General features: G+C 34.7%; 3 protein-coding genes across 3 annotated transcripts; 2 read left to right on the plus strand and 1 right to left on the minus strand.

Annotated features, from left to right (window-relative positions):
• On the minus strand, positions 1-9,592 carry LOC123869635 (leucine-rich repeat-containing protein 40-like). Its single transcript, XM_045912618.1, has 11 exons — positions 9,206-9,592; positions 8,696-8,880; positions 7,988-8,191; positions 7,454-7,577; positions 6,544-6,713; positions 5,955-6,097; positions 5,276-5,458; positions 4,720-4,863; positions 3,946-4,134; positions 3,471-3,662; positions 1-2,968 (listed from the first exon to the last, which is right to left on the minus strand). The coding sequence occupies exons 1-11, from the start codon at positions 9,366-9,368 to the stop codon at positions 2,863-2,865; spliced, it is 1,803 nt and encodes a 600-aa protein (XP_045768574.1). The 5' UTR covers positions 9,369-9,592; the 3' UTR covers positions 1-2,862.
• A 1,115-nt stretch (positions 9,593-10,707) lies between these two features.
• On the plus strand, positions 10,708-12,765 carry LOC123869646 (thyrostimulin beta-5 subunit). Its single transcript, XM_045912628.1, has 3 exons — positions 10,708-10,993; positions 11,160-11,318; positions 12,515-12,765. Exons 1-3 carry the CDS (start codon positions 10,787-10,789, stop codon positions 12,608-12,610), a joined length of 462 nt encoding a protein of 153 aa, XP_045768584.1. The 5' UTR covers positions 10,708-10,786; the 3' UTR covers positions 12,611-12,765.
• Positions 12,766-13,169: 404 nt separating this feature from the next.
• On the plus strand, positions 13,170-14,773 carry LOC123869639. Its single transcript, XM_045912623.1, has 2 exons — positions 13,170-13,372; positions 13,448-14,773. Exons 1-2 carry the CDS (start codon positions 13,300-13,302, stop codon positions 14,578-14,580), a joined length of 1,206 nt encoding a protein of 401 aa, XP_045768579.1. The 5' UTR covers positions 13,170-13,299; the 3' UTR covers positions 14,581-14,773.
• Positions 14,774-15,268: the final 495 nt, after the last annotated feature.

Raw genomic sequence — 15,268 nt, forward strand, 5'->3', positions numbered from 1 at the left:
TTTAGAAATTCACAAGTTAAAAAACCACTCTTGAAGATTTGCAGTAAACACTCATCTATAAAACAATCATACTTAAATTATTAGTACATATCTATTAATGTCAATTTAATGTTTTATGTCACAATCAAACGTTATTATGCAAAACATCAATGGTATAAATATTACAAGATTTCAATGGTGATTTGAATATGTCTTGACGAAAAGTATAGGTACGAGTACATTGAATACACGTTTTAGGGTTCCGTATCAAAATTGCAACAATGGGACCCTCATGGTGCGACTGAGCATTCGCCTGTCACACCTGACTATTTCAGTGACTAATTAATATAGTAATACCATGGTTATATTTGTAATACCATGGCCTTGAAAGGAATAGTTTTATATAATGCTTGCCCAATCTTATTGTAAATGAATGAATTAAAAAAATATTATTATAATCGTAACAATTGCAAAAGGGACTGAAATTTTAAAATGGGGTTAATTTTTGGCTTATATGATGAAAAACCTAATTTTTTCAATCCTGTATTTTTTATACCAATGGAAAAAGCTGCAATGCCTAAAATTAACAATTTTATTTTAGAATAGAATAAAAAACTTATCACTTATCCATTATAAGATTTCAAAAAATAGTGGAATATTCTTGCAACTGCTACCTTAAATGAATATAATAGGTACAAAAACGCATACTATAATGCGTTTTGTTTTAAATACCTACTCACTTAAAATATCTAATCTAAATATATTTTCACGTATAAGTTCAAAATAAATTAATATACATATTCGAAAATTCGAATTTAACAATAAATAAACAGGTAACAAAATATCAACAATTAAAGAAAAAAACACAAATATAACAAGCAATGAATAACGAATCAGCGGTGGTAATCAGGTACATGAAACGAAAGATTTGGCTTTATATATTTAACTTTGGCTTAGTAAGAATAGAAATTAAAAGAAAATTTCCGACATGGCAATACTTTTCTTCGCCGAATCCCAATTACTGAGAATGGCATACATATAAATAATATTTTATAATATATAAAACTAACTGGCAACACTTAATAACAAAAAATTTGGTAACTCTTTTTTTTCTGTTATAGAGGGAATGTGAAGGAGTACCAAAAAATAATTAATTGAACATAGAATTTAAAAAGTATTTTGCTTAGATTATTATCTAAAAATCAAGCCATTATGTCACTTTTTTTTATACTTAGTAAATCTGGAGCATGAGCGGTCATTGAACAGGAAAGCTAGGTAATAGAAAAGATATTAAAAAAGCTAAGGAATTTGATAGTGTAATCTGTGGATTGACTGATTAATAAAATAAAAAATTTTTGAGCGTCTCACGTCCGAAATTAAAATCAGAATTACATATTGATAGAAAATGTATTCAACGGCTGAAATTAATAATAATCAATCCATCTGTAATCTATTTATGTTATAAACGATTTATAAAGTGATTTGTCATATTTGTCAATAATTGTATGTTTTTATGATAAATACCAATGTTGCTAAGTAAATCGGAAAATTACAGATAGACGGATTGTTAATTTCAGCCATAACTCAATAATCTCAGGAATCTGAGTAGCGCAGAAATATGTTACATAATAATTTGACACAATGGATGTATGTCGGATATGTATTGTCAAACGTATGAAAGTAAAGGTGGCAACTGACCTAAAATTGTCTCGTAATGTGACATTTGCAAAGAGCGTTTTAAGCTATAGGGTCTGCAAAAAGCAACGCGAAGCTTGCGGTGGGCGGCTCTGTTTGCAATAGGGATCCACAGGCAAAACTAATCCCAGAGGGCGCCACAAGAGGTCTGGCCAATACCAATGTCAAATCAACATTTTTCTTGTCTTATTTGTCTTGACTCTTGTTGGTTTGCCATCTTTGCTAAGAATTATGCTATCGATACAATATACGATTGTTTGGTGAATTATTTAAAGATGTATACTTGAAATCTCCTATGGATGTATCCATAATCCAACTATTCGAATCAGTAACTTTTTACCAAAGTCAAAACACGCGCTTAGTTTGCGCGCTTCTATAAAATACTGGATTGTGTCATCACAATGATTTGGTGTGCTTATTTCGTGTAATCGATAATTTAAGTTAGTTATTACACTTAAAACTAACAAAGGACGTGGATTTTACGTATTTTGGAATATTTAATAATCACTGAGAAATAATTTATTTTTGACATAGGAAATATCCCTATTAAATTAATAGCGTATGACGGCTCACAGGTTCCACAGGTGATATCCTACCGGAATAGCGGTTAGGCCGGTTCGCTTATGCGCCACCTTTCGGGATAAATTGGAAGTGTGGATCCCCATTGGCTCACATTACTGCCGTCCTATATCTAACATTCCACATCATTATCAACTTATCGCCGGCTTACTGTATCCTCCAAAGAATGGCGAAATTGATGACTGCGAACTAAAGAAATTCTTTTCATTGCGAACATCATTCTTCACCGATCTTAAAGATATTTAAAGAATAGGTCTACCACGCTGGCCATGTGCGGATTGGCAGACAAGGTTATTTCTAACAATAACAAGTAATATTAATAATTAAAAAAAAAACAAATGACTGTCCTGAAAATTATAGGCTCCTTCCTCTTTTTTTGAAAGTCGGTTAAACATTACACTCCTTTTTTTGGCAGTAATCTAAAAATAGTTATCGAGTCATCGCCAAAAACATAGAAATATAAGTTTTTCTAACGTCCTATTTTATAATGGCTTCAAATATATTTTTTCAGTTAGTAGATTTTTAGATATAGGACAGCAGTTTGTGGTATGTTACATTACATTCAAATGATACAGATCAGTTGCCAGCTTTAGATATGTTCTACTTGTCCTAGGTGGGTATACGGTCTCTCAGATACGACAGAATGGAGGCTGTGCCCTTCGCCAGTACGGCGTGTCGAGGTTGTCGGAAGCAGTTCCCCATTAGTTCCAGAGATCTGAAAGGAGACCTTGCTCTTATTTAACTTAGATACTATACCAAAGCATTTTGACATTAGTTTATCTTAAACTAGGAGGTGCCCTCAACTTCGTCCGTGTGGATTTAGGTTTTTAAAAATCTCATAGAAACTCTTTGATTTTCCGGGATAAACGGTAGTCTATATCCGTCTCCGGGATGTAAACTACGTTAAGTACCGAATTTCATCAAAATCGGTTAAACTGTTGGCCGAGAAAAGCTAGCAGACAGACAGACACACTTTCGCATTTATAATATCACACTTCCCACTAATATTATAAAGGCGAAAGTTTGTGTGATGTGTGTTGTTACTCTTTCACGCAAAACCACTGGACGGATTTGGCTGAAATTTAGAATGGAGAAAGATGATTTTTATCCCGAAAAGTTAAAGAGTTCCTACGGGAGTTTTAAAAAACCTATACCACTTGAACGAGGTCGAAGGTATTATCTAGTTCTAGTATATAGGATATCATAGGATAACTTACCGCAAATGTGTGAAGTTGCCGAGTTCGGGCGGCACAGTGACGATGCTGTTGTTGGTGAGGTCGAGCACGGCCAGCTTCTTCAACTTCGCCAGAGCGTCGGATGAGACGTTGATTTCCGATATTTGGTTCTCGGCCGCGAGCAGTATTTCCAGGTTATCCAGCTCGTAGACGCATCGCGGGATTTTCGTAAACCTGCGTTTTGTAAGAGTTTTTCTCCCTGACAAGATCCATGCTCAATAGCCAGCTCAATAGTGCTCAATAGTGGCCCAGCAATGGATTGATCATGACGATGATGCATTCGTAACCGTTCATTCCATGCTAGAAACCTTCGGCTTTGGCCAATCTTTCGGCACATTTTGGCCGAAGCCGAAGGTTTGGCCAAAAGTGTTTTTTTTTTTTTTTTGCTGAAGGTGTCCGAAATCGAAGGTTCGGTCGGACACTACCATTTTATGCTAAGTAATGCACCTATACTCACTTATTGTTCGATATGGCTAGTTCCCTGAGATTCTTCAGATCTCCCATCTCTATAGGCAGGTCTGCGAGATTATTTTTCCCCAGATCTACATACTGCAAATGCTTGCAAAGGGCTATCTCCGGTGGCACACTATCAATGCTGTTTGATGATAGCAATAACTGCGTTAACGTTTCACGCAAGTGTTGTACCCTGAATGAGCAATATAAAGAAATAAATTTCTATATTCTGAACTATAACTGATTAAACTGAAAAAGATGGAGCAACATAGCCTCCGAGGAACCAAGAGGCCTACTATGTTTTTTTTATTCTGATACAAGTTATCCCTTGACTGAGATCTCACTTGGGGGCGATTCGCTAACTCAGTGTCTAACATGATAGCTCATTTGACATCGGTTGGTTCTACATTGCTGCTTCAACGAGTGAATTTAAAATAATTTTTCATAGAAAATTTTCGATGGATTAAAAATAAATGTCATGAGCTTGGTGGCTATCATTCAGCAGACACTGAGTTAGCGAACCACTCCGCTGGTGGTAAGTGATGATGCAGTCTAAGATGGAAGCAGGCTAACTTCGAAGGAGTATGACAGTTTCATTATTCTATATATTTCCGGGCCCCAAATTCAAGACCTGCACAATTTAATATCTCTTCGCTTTGACGGTGAAGGAAAACATTGTGGGGAAACCTGCGTGCCTGAGAATTCTGCATAATGTTCTCTGCGATGGGTGAAGTCTGCCGATCCCGTTTTTTTCTAACGAACTATGAGTACAACTCACCCTTGAGGCACTGCGGTTAACTTATTCTTGGAAATATCGACGATGTGTACCTCGGCTTCTGCCGCCGTATGGAAAATGTCTTCCGGCACTGATGTAAGCTCTTTTGAAGGGACCATGAGCGCTTGACTTTTCTTCATAGTAAATCTGTTACGAATAAAACAATAAATCCTATCAAAAACGACTTTAAATGTAAAAAGAAATAGCTTATTCCATTATAATCCCACTCTAGCTCGCAGTGGGAGCATAGAAATAGATTTTGACTAAATACATTATATGATTTACTAGACATTTAGATTTGAAATAATGCGACCAAATCACTTTTATTGTTCGTAAAAATCCTTCAGGCCCAAAATGTTGAATTCCTATTGCATCTAAACATGCAGAAAATAATTTGCGTTCTTTCTGGATAGCTGGTTCTATCTATTCTATCTGGCATCTGGAATCTGTTGGTTATGTTGGAACAACAATATGATGTCCTCCATGCTGACGCTTTACTGTTCCGACATAAACGCTAGGTTCTATGGTAACTTAAGCAATCTATAGATAGATTCCATACTTATCCGGCCAGTTGTTCTCGAGCCTGGTCTCGCTGACGACGTCCTCAGTGATGCGGTCGCGCAGGTATCGCATCATGCGGTCCGTGCCGCCCTTGAGGATGTCCTGCCGCACGAACGATAGCTTGTTGCCTTCCATGCTGATGCTCTGCAGCTGCGACATGAGCCCTAGGTTCCGCGGTAACCTAAACAAAATAAAGGAAAACTTCTGACGAAATCGGCATGCCAAAGACTTCTCTATAATCTTCTTGGTGATCTGTGAAGTCTGCCAATCTGCACTTGGCCAATCCATTCTCATTCTGAGGATACCCCGTGCACCGTAGTGAGCCGGCGATGGGTTGATCGTGGGAAAGCTACATAAATTGGTGCGGCACTAACATGGCTGAGGTGCGATGCGATAACGCAATGGCGGTGCGGCAATTTTTTTTTAATGTATGTAAATAACAAGCAAGCGAACAGTCTGGTCTGGTTAAGTAATTACCAGAGAGCAGAATCTGATGGCAAAACCAAGACCATTAAAATGTAATAGAGATGGGTCATTGTTTTTCATCAAGTATTCAAAAGAGGCTAAATAAAATTGAAAAGAAATGTTTACACAGTTGGCAGCGCCTATAAATCCAAACCGTTATCTATAAAGGTAGATAAACCGTAAACGTCTAAATATAAAACCAGATGACTCACTTGTTCAAATTGTTATTGGAGAGGTCAAATCTCTTGAGTGTCTTTAGGAGTGATATGTTTTCAGGTAGCAATTCCACTTGGTTGTCTCTGATATTCAACACATTCAACTGTTGCATCTGATCGCAGAACTCTTCTGTAATTTCCTAAAAGGTATTACAGTTTAGAAATCGAAAAAGGTTATCCATTCGTTGACGACATCAATTCATCAAACACAACGTCGACTGCATCGACTGACGACATTTATGTTACCTGTGCGTAAGACAGGATAAAATATATCCGCTGAATAAATGTTTGGGGAGTACCATAATATCTACGCGGATAAAACGCAGAAGGAATTTTTTTTGCTAGCCAACATTTGTCAGACCGCGCCAATAATCACAGAATACTTAATGATGTTTGAATAAATAGCGACTCTTGTTACTATACAATAAAGTGCAATTTAGCTCGCACAGCTCTCCGGTCGTAAGATATATACGTCCGTGAAAAGGCCAGCCGAAGGTATAATTTTTCGCGTCACGTAACCTATCTGTAATACTATCAGGTGTCAATCCCACTGTTTTAGTTGTCTAAAGAAAATAAATTTAATTACCTTAATATAATTATTGGCCAAGTATATTTCTTTTAAAGCTGTGCACCCATAGAAGTCCGGCAGTTGTTCAATGTTGTTGTGGTTTGCGTCTAAAATTTCCATTTTCCTCAGTTCGCCAAGGGGAGGCAGCCTCTTCAAATTATTATTATTTATGTTGAACTTCCTTAAATCTAAAATATAAATATAAATATAATTTACAAAACACATTAAACAACTTCTTTCAAATGACTTTTTTACAGATCTTCATCAAATAATTTTCACTTCTTATTAAGGACATTGGTTTTATTAACTTAAATTATTTTCACAAAAAAATGATACTCAATGCTTAAATATTACTGTAAAACGTATGATAAAAGTATAATATTAGTTAAAAAATAATACAAAGCACTAGAAAAAAATAACGTGAATAAATTCCAAAAAATAATAATAATTAATTACTATTAAATAGCTATTGTTAAAAATCTAGCATGGGCAATTATATTAGAAATAAATTTATAATAGTTAATTTGACCAATGTCTATTGTTATATGTTTTGAGAGTTCCCTCTCTTAGTTTGAAATCTATAGAGCGCACTTTGGCTTTGCTTAGACTTAAGTTTCAGTTAAAAAGAGACAGATTTAAGCCAGCCGTATAACGCTGTCTCATTTTAACAGTGTCTTAAAGTTTTGTCGTCTATCTGCCTCTCTGTATCTGTACATCGTAGTGATATTATTGTCTTATATTCCGGTTCAGTGTACCACATAATTTAGAAGAACCATAATAGTACACAAAAATACTATAAACAATTAAGGTAGGGACAGAAATAGCATACTTTTTGTCCTGGAAAATCAAAGAGTTCCCATAGGTTTTTCAAAAATCTGAATTGTCACAGGCATCATCCAGTTTAGTAATAATAGACACAGTGATCTACCTCTTAGGTTAACAATATCCGGTGGCAATTCCGTCAATTCATTGTGAGACAAATTGAGCTCCACCAAGCGAACTAGATATCCCATCCCAGGCGGTAAAACTGTCAGTTTGTTATGAGATAAATCCTGCATCATTAAATATATATAAGTAAATAACAAATTATTATTAACAAGGAATGATTAATTAATTATTATTATTAGTGTCCAACTGAAGATTGATTTCTGGCCAAAGAAAAAGCCGATTAATCTATCTAATCTATTAAGTCTCCTATCAGAATGCTGGCCAAGTGACAGACTTCACACAATTTTGAGAACATTATGTAGAACTCTCAGGCATGCAGGTTCCCTCAGAACGCTTTCCTTCACTGTTCAAGCAAGTGATATTTAATTGCTTAAAAAGCACATACTTATACAACTACGAAAAGTTAGAGGCCTAGGATCAAATCAGCCAATAAGAGGTTGACATCTTAACTATTAGGTAATTTAAAAAAAAATTAATAGGCTATCACTGCATTTTCTACTAAAACTTGACTTACCAAAAAGGTTAACATTACTAAATCTCCAAAATCTGGCTCAATTTTTGTGAGAGTATTGTGTGAAATACTCAACCATCTTAACTCAGTCAATTTGTAGAACTCTTTTGGCAGCGTCTCCAGTTTGTTGTGGTCTAAGCTTAGGTTTGATAAACTACTCAGTTCTCCAATCTCATCTGGGAGGTTAGTCAAAGCATTGTCATGAAGCTAAAAGCAAAATAAAAGCTTTTTTTCATTACAGTATTGGCTTGTGCTTGGCGGCAACAATGACTTAACGAAAGTAATGATGAGGTCTAAGTTGGAGCATGCTTGCCTAGGAGATGCCTATGCACTCTTGCCTTGAAGGTACTTAAGTTATATGTGGCATGAAACATGGACGCCAGAAGGGAGTTCCAAATCTATCTATCTGCAATTTTTACATAGGTATTTAAATGATAGGAAAGCTTGTGAATGAGATGCTGTAACAGCTTTGATAATTCTAATAAGTTTTAAGATGATACTAAAAAGAATACCCGTCTGAGTTTATTGTGGGATTCTTCTTGGACCAGGGTGCATTTGGAACCCTCATAGCTTTAGTTTTATGATTATGTAATTAATTATCACTATATCAATAATTAACTTACAAATTCAATAGTTAACAATCAAAAAGTGTATAATAGTACCTATTTTGAATAAACACCTTTGACTTTACTGTTATCATATTTTGCATACCTTCAGTGTTACTAGTTCTTGCAGTAACTGGATGTTTGGTGACAGAGCTTTAATGACATTGGAACTGAGGTCTAGCATCTTGAGGGGTTCAGAATTCCACCAGTTGTTTTGATCAGATCTCGCAAAGTCTACCTCTTTGGTTTCCTCCAATACCAACTCATTAATTTTCCATACATTTTCAGGTACTAAAATAGTTTTATAATTCAGTTTTGAACTTTAAAAAAAAATGCAAATCATTATATTGATATATGCATGCACCTATACCAATTTGTGCAAAATAAATAAGATCGAAATCTAGTTACATGAGATTTCGCATGTGAAGATTTGTAGAGACTAAAGATTTTGGATTCAGGATTTTTAAAGTACCTACCTAGTTATAACAAGACTACAGCTAAAATTGGTATTACATAGAAGGAACTGTTTGTTGAGTTCCGTATATCGTATTGTTTTGTCAACCGTAACTTCCGTAGAGGTATTTATATTTTATGTAATATTTTAAAGAAACCTTACCTGTTCCAAGGCCTCTGTTACATAAAGTCAGCTGTCCCGTGCGTTTCGCAGACTTAATTAAACCAATGGATAGTTCGTTTTCATCAGCTTTCTTATCTTGAAGATGAAAAACAGATTTATTGCAAACTTTTACCCTTGATTTTGTAGGTGTTCGACGAGACATTTTAAATTTTAATTGCTACCACAATAATTGGTAACCACTTGTACACTACTCCACTCCGTTAAAAAGGCAACTTATGTCATAGCCATGGACTTATAAATATTCCGGCATAGCGAATAATTTACTTGGTAATCCCTGGATAACTAATACGTTTTTATTAATATTATTTTTATTTTAAAAATACGCAATGTTTACATCTGTCGAATTTGACAGGTTGATTGGTTGATTTGTCGATTTGTCGTGTGATTACATACTCTTTGGTCTGGATTTTTTTTTAAATTTACTTACGGCCCTGGACCTACATAAATTGGTCTGGATTTATCATGTCCAGTCAAAGAGTATAATATTAATACCTAAAATGTGTTCAGTCAAAGGAGTCAAAGCAAAGCAAACCAAAGAGTATGTAACACAGAACTGCACAGAACTTTATTTAACTAATAGGGTAAGGTGTAAGGCACGAAATTGCCCGCGAAATTCAAATTTAATTTGGTTATTCGCAATTTGTAAACTAATACGACAAAATAGACTTATGGCATTCTAATAGCGCCAATGGCAGTATTATTTCCAGAGGTTTATATAAAAATCTTTACTTCAATTCGATAACATAATGTAATAACTCTGTGCCGATTATTTACTTTACTGCTACATCCATACTACATGGATATATAAATACCACATAAAGTATGGATGAATGTATGAATGATGTTTAATCCTGGACACTTTTTTAACTTTTCCCCTGAGATCGTGCTCCTTGCCTCTACATTGCTCTGATAAAAATTACTAGGTCACAGGATTACTTTTCGACCACTTGTAATAACAACATTTTGCGGGGCTGTTGCAAAACAAATAATACAATCGGTCTATCACAGAGATGGATTTACATTTATATCGGTATTTTAAATTAATTCATTACGTAGTTAGGTACTAAAATGTAGGTAACTAGGTACCTAAAGTGTGGGTGGCATGGACACCTTGCAAAGTATGTTACAAAGAGTACCTATATAATCACTAGATGTTATACATGTTATTTAGGAGCTAGGACCGACTGGTGACGATGGAAATTGGGACAGACCATCTCACTTCGCAGTTCGCACCACCAAATAAATACTCATGTAGATCGATAAAAATATAGTTACTTACACTAGTACTTTTTAGCAATTAATTATTATTACTGACGTCTTCCTCAGCATTTGGTATTCAAATATATTCATCCATCTACTTTTAGTCAGTGAAGTCGCAAATCTAATGGTTTGTTAAAAAATTGTGATGTGAACTGACACAAAATTAATGCTCTGACGTCTCTTCTCAGCTCTTATAAAACCATACTCAAGGTGACAGTCAAAGATATCTTAGCTGACCTTTTAAGCTGGTGTTAGCTGGTAGAATACAATTAGAACTTAAAATTCTTTTTATTTTAGAACATGGTCAATAACAGGAGCAGCTTTAGTGTTGTTCTGAGCGTATTAGTAGTTTCGTGTTGGTTCATTTACTGTTCAGGTTCTCCATCTAATTCAAGATGCAAACTAAAACGATACATTCATAAGGCCGTCCAAACTGACTTTAATGGATTACGCTGCTGGGATGATGTTAAAATATTATCGTGCTGGGGATACTGTTTTTCTTACGAGGTACCTATCCAATGAACTCCTCATGTTATCTGACTGGATCCACGAAGTCTTTTCCAAGTTGAACTAGAATCAATTGTGTAAAAAGACATAACCAGACATTTTATAAACCATCGAGTTATAATCACTAAGGACTTAATATTTCTATTAAATGAAATTCATTTTACAGATTTCTCATTGGCAATTCCCCTACAAAGTGTCGACTCATCCAGTATGTGTGCACGGCGAAAGAAAGCATGCATCAGTTCAACTACGGAACTGCGACCCTGGTGTTGAGCCTGGCACAGAAATTTATCACTTCGTTGAAGCGGCTAACTGCAAATGCCAAGTATGTTAAATGTCTTTAATATATTCTATAACTAGTGACCTGCCGCGGTTTTCTACGGATAGCACTTACCCTATTTTTTACGATTTAATCCACTATTATCTTACCGGTAGCTTATTACTACCGGTAGCTTATTTTCGCAAAATGTTCGTAAAGTATAGACTTAAAAGGTAATCCATCTTTCTATTAGTGAAAACCGTATGAAAATCCATGCAGTAGTTTCTGAGATTAGCCCGAACAACCACGTACTCAGCGCGGCGAGCGATTTTATTTTTAACCCCCGACCCAAAAAGAGGGGTGTTATAAGTTTGACGTGTGTATCTGTGTATCTGTCTGTGGCACCGTATCGCCTAAACTAACGAACCGATTTTAAATTAGTTTTTTTTGTTTGAAAGGTAGCTTGATCGAGAGTGTTCTTAGCTATACTAACTTAACTACTATAACCTTCACTTATCGGGGGTGTTATAAATTTTTAATTTACACTTGTATACTATGTAGTGATACCTATTTTACTTGCCATACTAGGAGTACCTAGGTGTTTCTTATCAGAAATTGCAAAACCAAAGTAATTCGGTGGCCAATTTTAAGATGTCTGTCTAGTGGGAGGCTTCGACCGAGGCTAGTTACCACCGGTTCGATTCCGGTACGATGCCGTGTAGAAACCAAAGGGGCGCGGGTTTAATAAAAACTGATATAACCTTTATACGCTAGCCCGCTTCCATAGACTGCATCATCAGCATATAGCACTTACCACCAGGCGAGATTGCAGTCAAGGGCTAACTTGTCTATGAATAAAAGAAAGAAAGAAAGTGGTCACTTTCTAAAGGTAGGTATGTAAATACCTACCTTTAGAAAGTTCGATGGTAAATACGTGATTCACCTTTCTTAAAATCTGAGTGCTGATTTTAAGAAAGCACCAAAAGATCCTTGTCGCACTGTAACATTCATACGTCACATGCGCCGATAATGGCGGCAAAACAGATGTTATTTTGAGGCCACCATTTTTTCGAGGTGTTTATTTATTTTAGTTGAGGTTATTGAGGTGGGCCGTTGTGTGTAAAAGTTACACGCTCTAATTTTTGTTTCATTATTGCTTCTGATCGCTGTTTACGTAGTTTTTCTCAAACTAAATCTTAACAATGGAGTATACATAAGTAGGTACGTTATTTAAAAGAAAATAATAGCCTTTTTTATTTCAGGTATGTTCGTCGGAGGACACAAGCTGTGAATGGTTACCACCAGATTCTTCTCTTCTCGGCAGCTTAATTAAAGAAGAATTGGATGAAATTGAATAAACATACCTACTAGGTATACCAACCGCTTCCTTGATCACTTACCTAACATGATTTCATCAAGTTTGGAATTAATATTGTAAATGCAATATGGATATTAATAATGTAAATGCAAGTTACATTTTTTGTCAATAATGTATTAAAAAATAATGCGATAACGAATTGTTTTTTGTACCTAAGTATGTTACTCTGTAGCCTGTATTTACTACTAGAAGATGCCCGCGGCTTTGCCCGCGTGGATTTTGGTTTTTTAAAATCCTGTAGGAACTCTTTGATTTTCCGGGATAAAAAGTAGCCTATGTGCTAATCCAGGATAGTTATTATCTATCTCCATTCCAAATTTCAGCCAAATCCATTCAGTAGTTATTGCGTGAAAGAGTAACAAACATACACACAATCTTAGTAATTTTTAAATAGACGTAGGCACTGAGTTGTCTGTGCTGATGAATGAATTTGTTGATGCTTTCATCAAGGGCCCAGAGCCGTAAAGCCAGTTAAAAAAAATGTTGACAGATGTTAAGGTTAGCCAACAGAAAACTCAATCTGACGTCCTACATCATGTCAACTGTCAACTTTTTATTGATGTTTATTGTTTTCCATTTGTTTTTCGAGGTTATAAAAATACGCAGACTTTCTTGGAAAGTTTTTAACTATTATTTTTTACTCAATAACATTGCAACTATTTGTAAAAAATGTTAGAGCCTTGGAACGACAAATCTGTTCTACCGCCTCCAATAAATACTTCTCCGTGCCAAATTAAATTTAGTGAGTATTATAATCAAATTTTAATCGTCTTTTGATCTCAGAAACTTTAAGATACTTAAATCCTTCTATTTACAGGTATAAAAGAACTTAAAAGTTGTTGTAACACAATAATGCGCGTATTGTCTCAGCAGTCACCACTTCACAAGGAAAGCGCGATATTTTCACGATTTTTATATAAATTTGATAAAAAATTTCGCAATGATATTGGCTACAGGAACTTTAAAAAAGTTAATACCGCTCTTCGTAAATATTTGTCTTTACCATTGACAAAGGATGTACAAAATTTCATTGACATGTTACCCGAAAATAATGAAATAGAACCATACATGCCTACGAGCCATATGTTGCAGTTTATTTTGGTAAGACTGATGACATTTTCTAAGTTAATGTATAGAATTGCAGTTTGTTCTAAGCAGGCAGCTATTTTTTACCTAAATAGAATCAAACTAGGTGAGAGTCACTGGATGTGTCTAATGCCTTATGCATTACTCTGTAGAATATGGTCAATGGTGTTAGTTCTGTTACAACATTCATGTAACTGGTATAACCAATTGTACCCTTTCCTAAAACACCTGCCCTGTAAAGGATTAGATTTTCTACCAAAAGAATATGAGTTGCCTGTAGATTTAGAGGAATGGATTGATCTTAAAAATCTAGGTCAAACTGGAAGATTGGAATGGACTCAAAAAAACAATATTAATATTGATACTATTATGGTTGAAGATGAGGAAGGAGATTTAAATGAAAATATATTGAAGTATGTCAATGATGTCAATAAGAAATCTGAAAACAGTGATGATGATGAGCCAGAAGTACAAATACTATTGCCAAAACATGAGGTTCACTTTGAAAATGCATTAAACAAAGATCAAGATGAAGGTGTGGCAATATCTAGGGAGAGTTTCAAAAAGATGGTGAGCTTATTGCCAGCTGAGAGTGCAGAGACCCATCCTCCAGTTGCAAAAATAGAACAGAACCATGCAATTGAATATGTAAGAGACAGAGATTCATTAATATATTTCATAGAAAATGAAGAAGCATTTAGAAACAAATCTCATGGTACATCCCTCACTAGTCACTTAAGTTTTATGCAATGGCAAGCACTAAAAATTGCTCTTTTGAAATTAGATAGTCCCTTGATGACTACTAGAAAACTAGAACGGAAGTTAAAAAAGATTTGGCAAGAAAAATGCTTAGAGTATTTATAAAAAAAAGAAATTGATACTGTTAAAAAATGTTTTATTTTACTATCTATTTTATATTACAAAAAACAATTAAATTTAAGCACCATTCTGTAGTTATAATTGAAAACATAATATAATGTATTTTAAATTAACTGTTTTATTTAAACAATAGATCAGGTACATTATTAAAGACTACACAATGTGTATTTTTAAAGAATGATATTAATATATTTTTTAACACAACTTAAATCTAATAAACACCCAAGTGTGTCATGGAATGAGTTCAATTTCGATGTAGACTGTATTTTGTAAACAAACATATAAATAGGTACTTTGTATTACAATTAATAATAAAATATTACGAGTTTTACCATTTACATAGTAATGTGTAGCTTAATGCCTTTTATAACAGTATGGATGTAGTTATATTTTTTAGCAAATATCTCTTATAGGTATTTCAAGTAAAAATGAAGGCTGAGCAAATTGTTATACATTGTTATCTTTTATGAATTTGTCTAATTAATTTTATTAGCATTTGTTTTTGTGCTGAACATCATAAATATAATCTGACAGCCATCTTACCCTAAACATAACAGAAACCTATTTAAGTAGATTTGCTACCAAAAGTTTGCTATTTATTGACACCAGATCAATTTTTACTTTAATAGTTACTGGATCAAAGTGTGTGTAATTTAAAGCTGAATACAAACAA

The sequence above is a fragment of the Maniola jurtina genome, chromosome 11 (assembly GCF_905333055.1).
Source record: "Maniola jurtina chromosome 11, ilManJurt1.1, whole genome shotgun sequence".
Lineage (NCBI taxonomy): Eukaryota > Metazoa > Arthropoda > Insecta > Lepidoptera > Nymphalidae > Maniola > Maniola jurtina.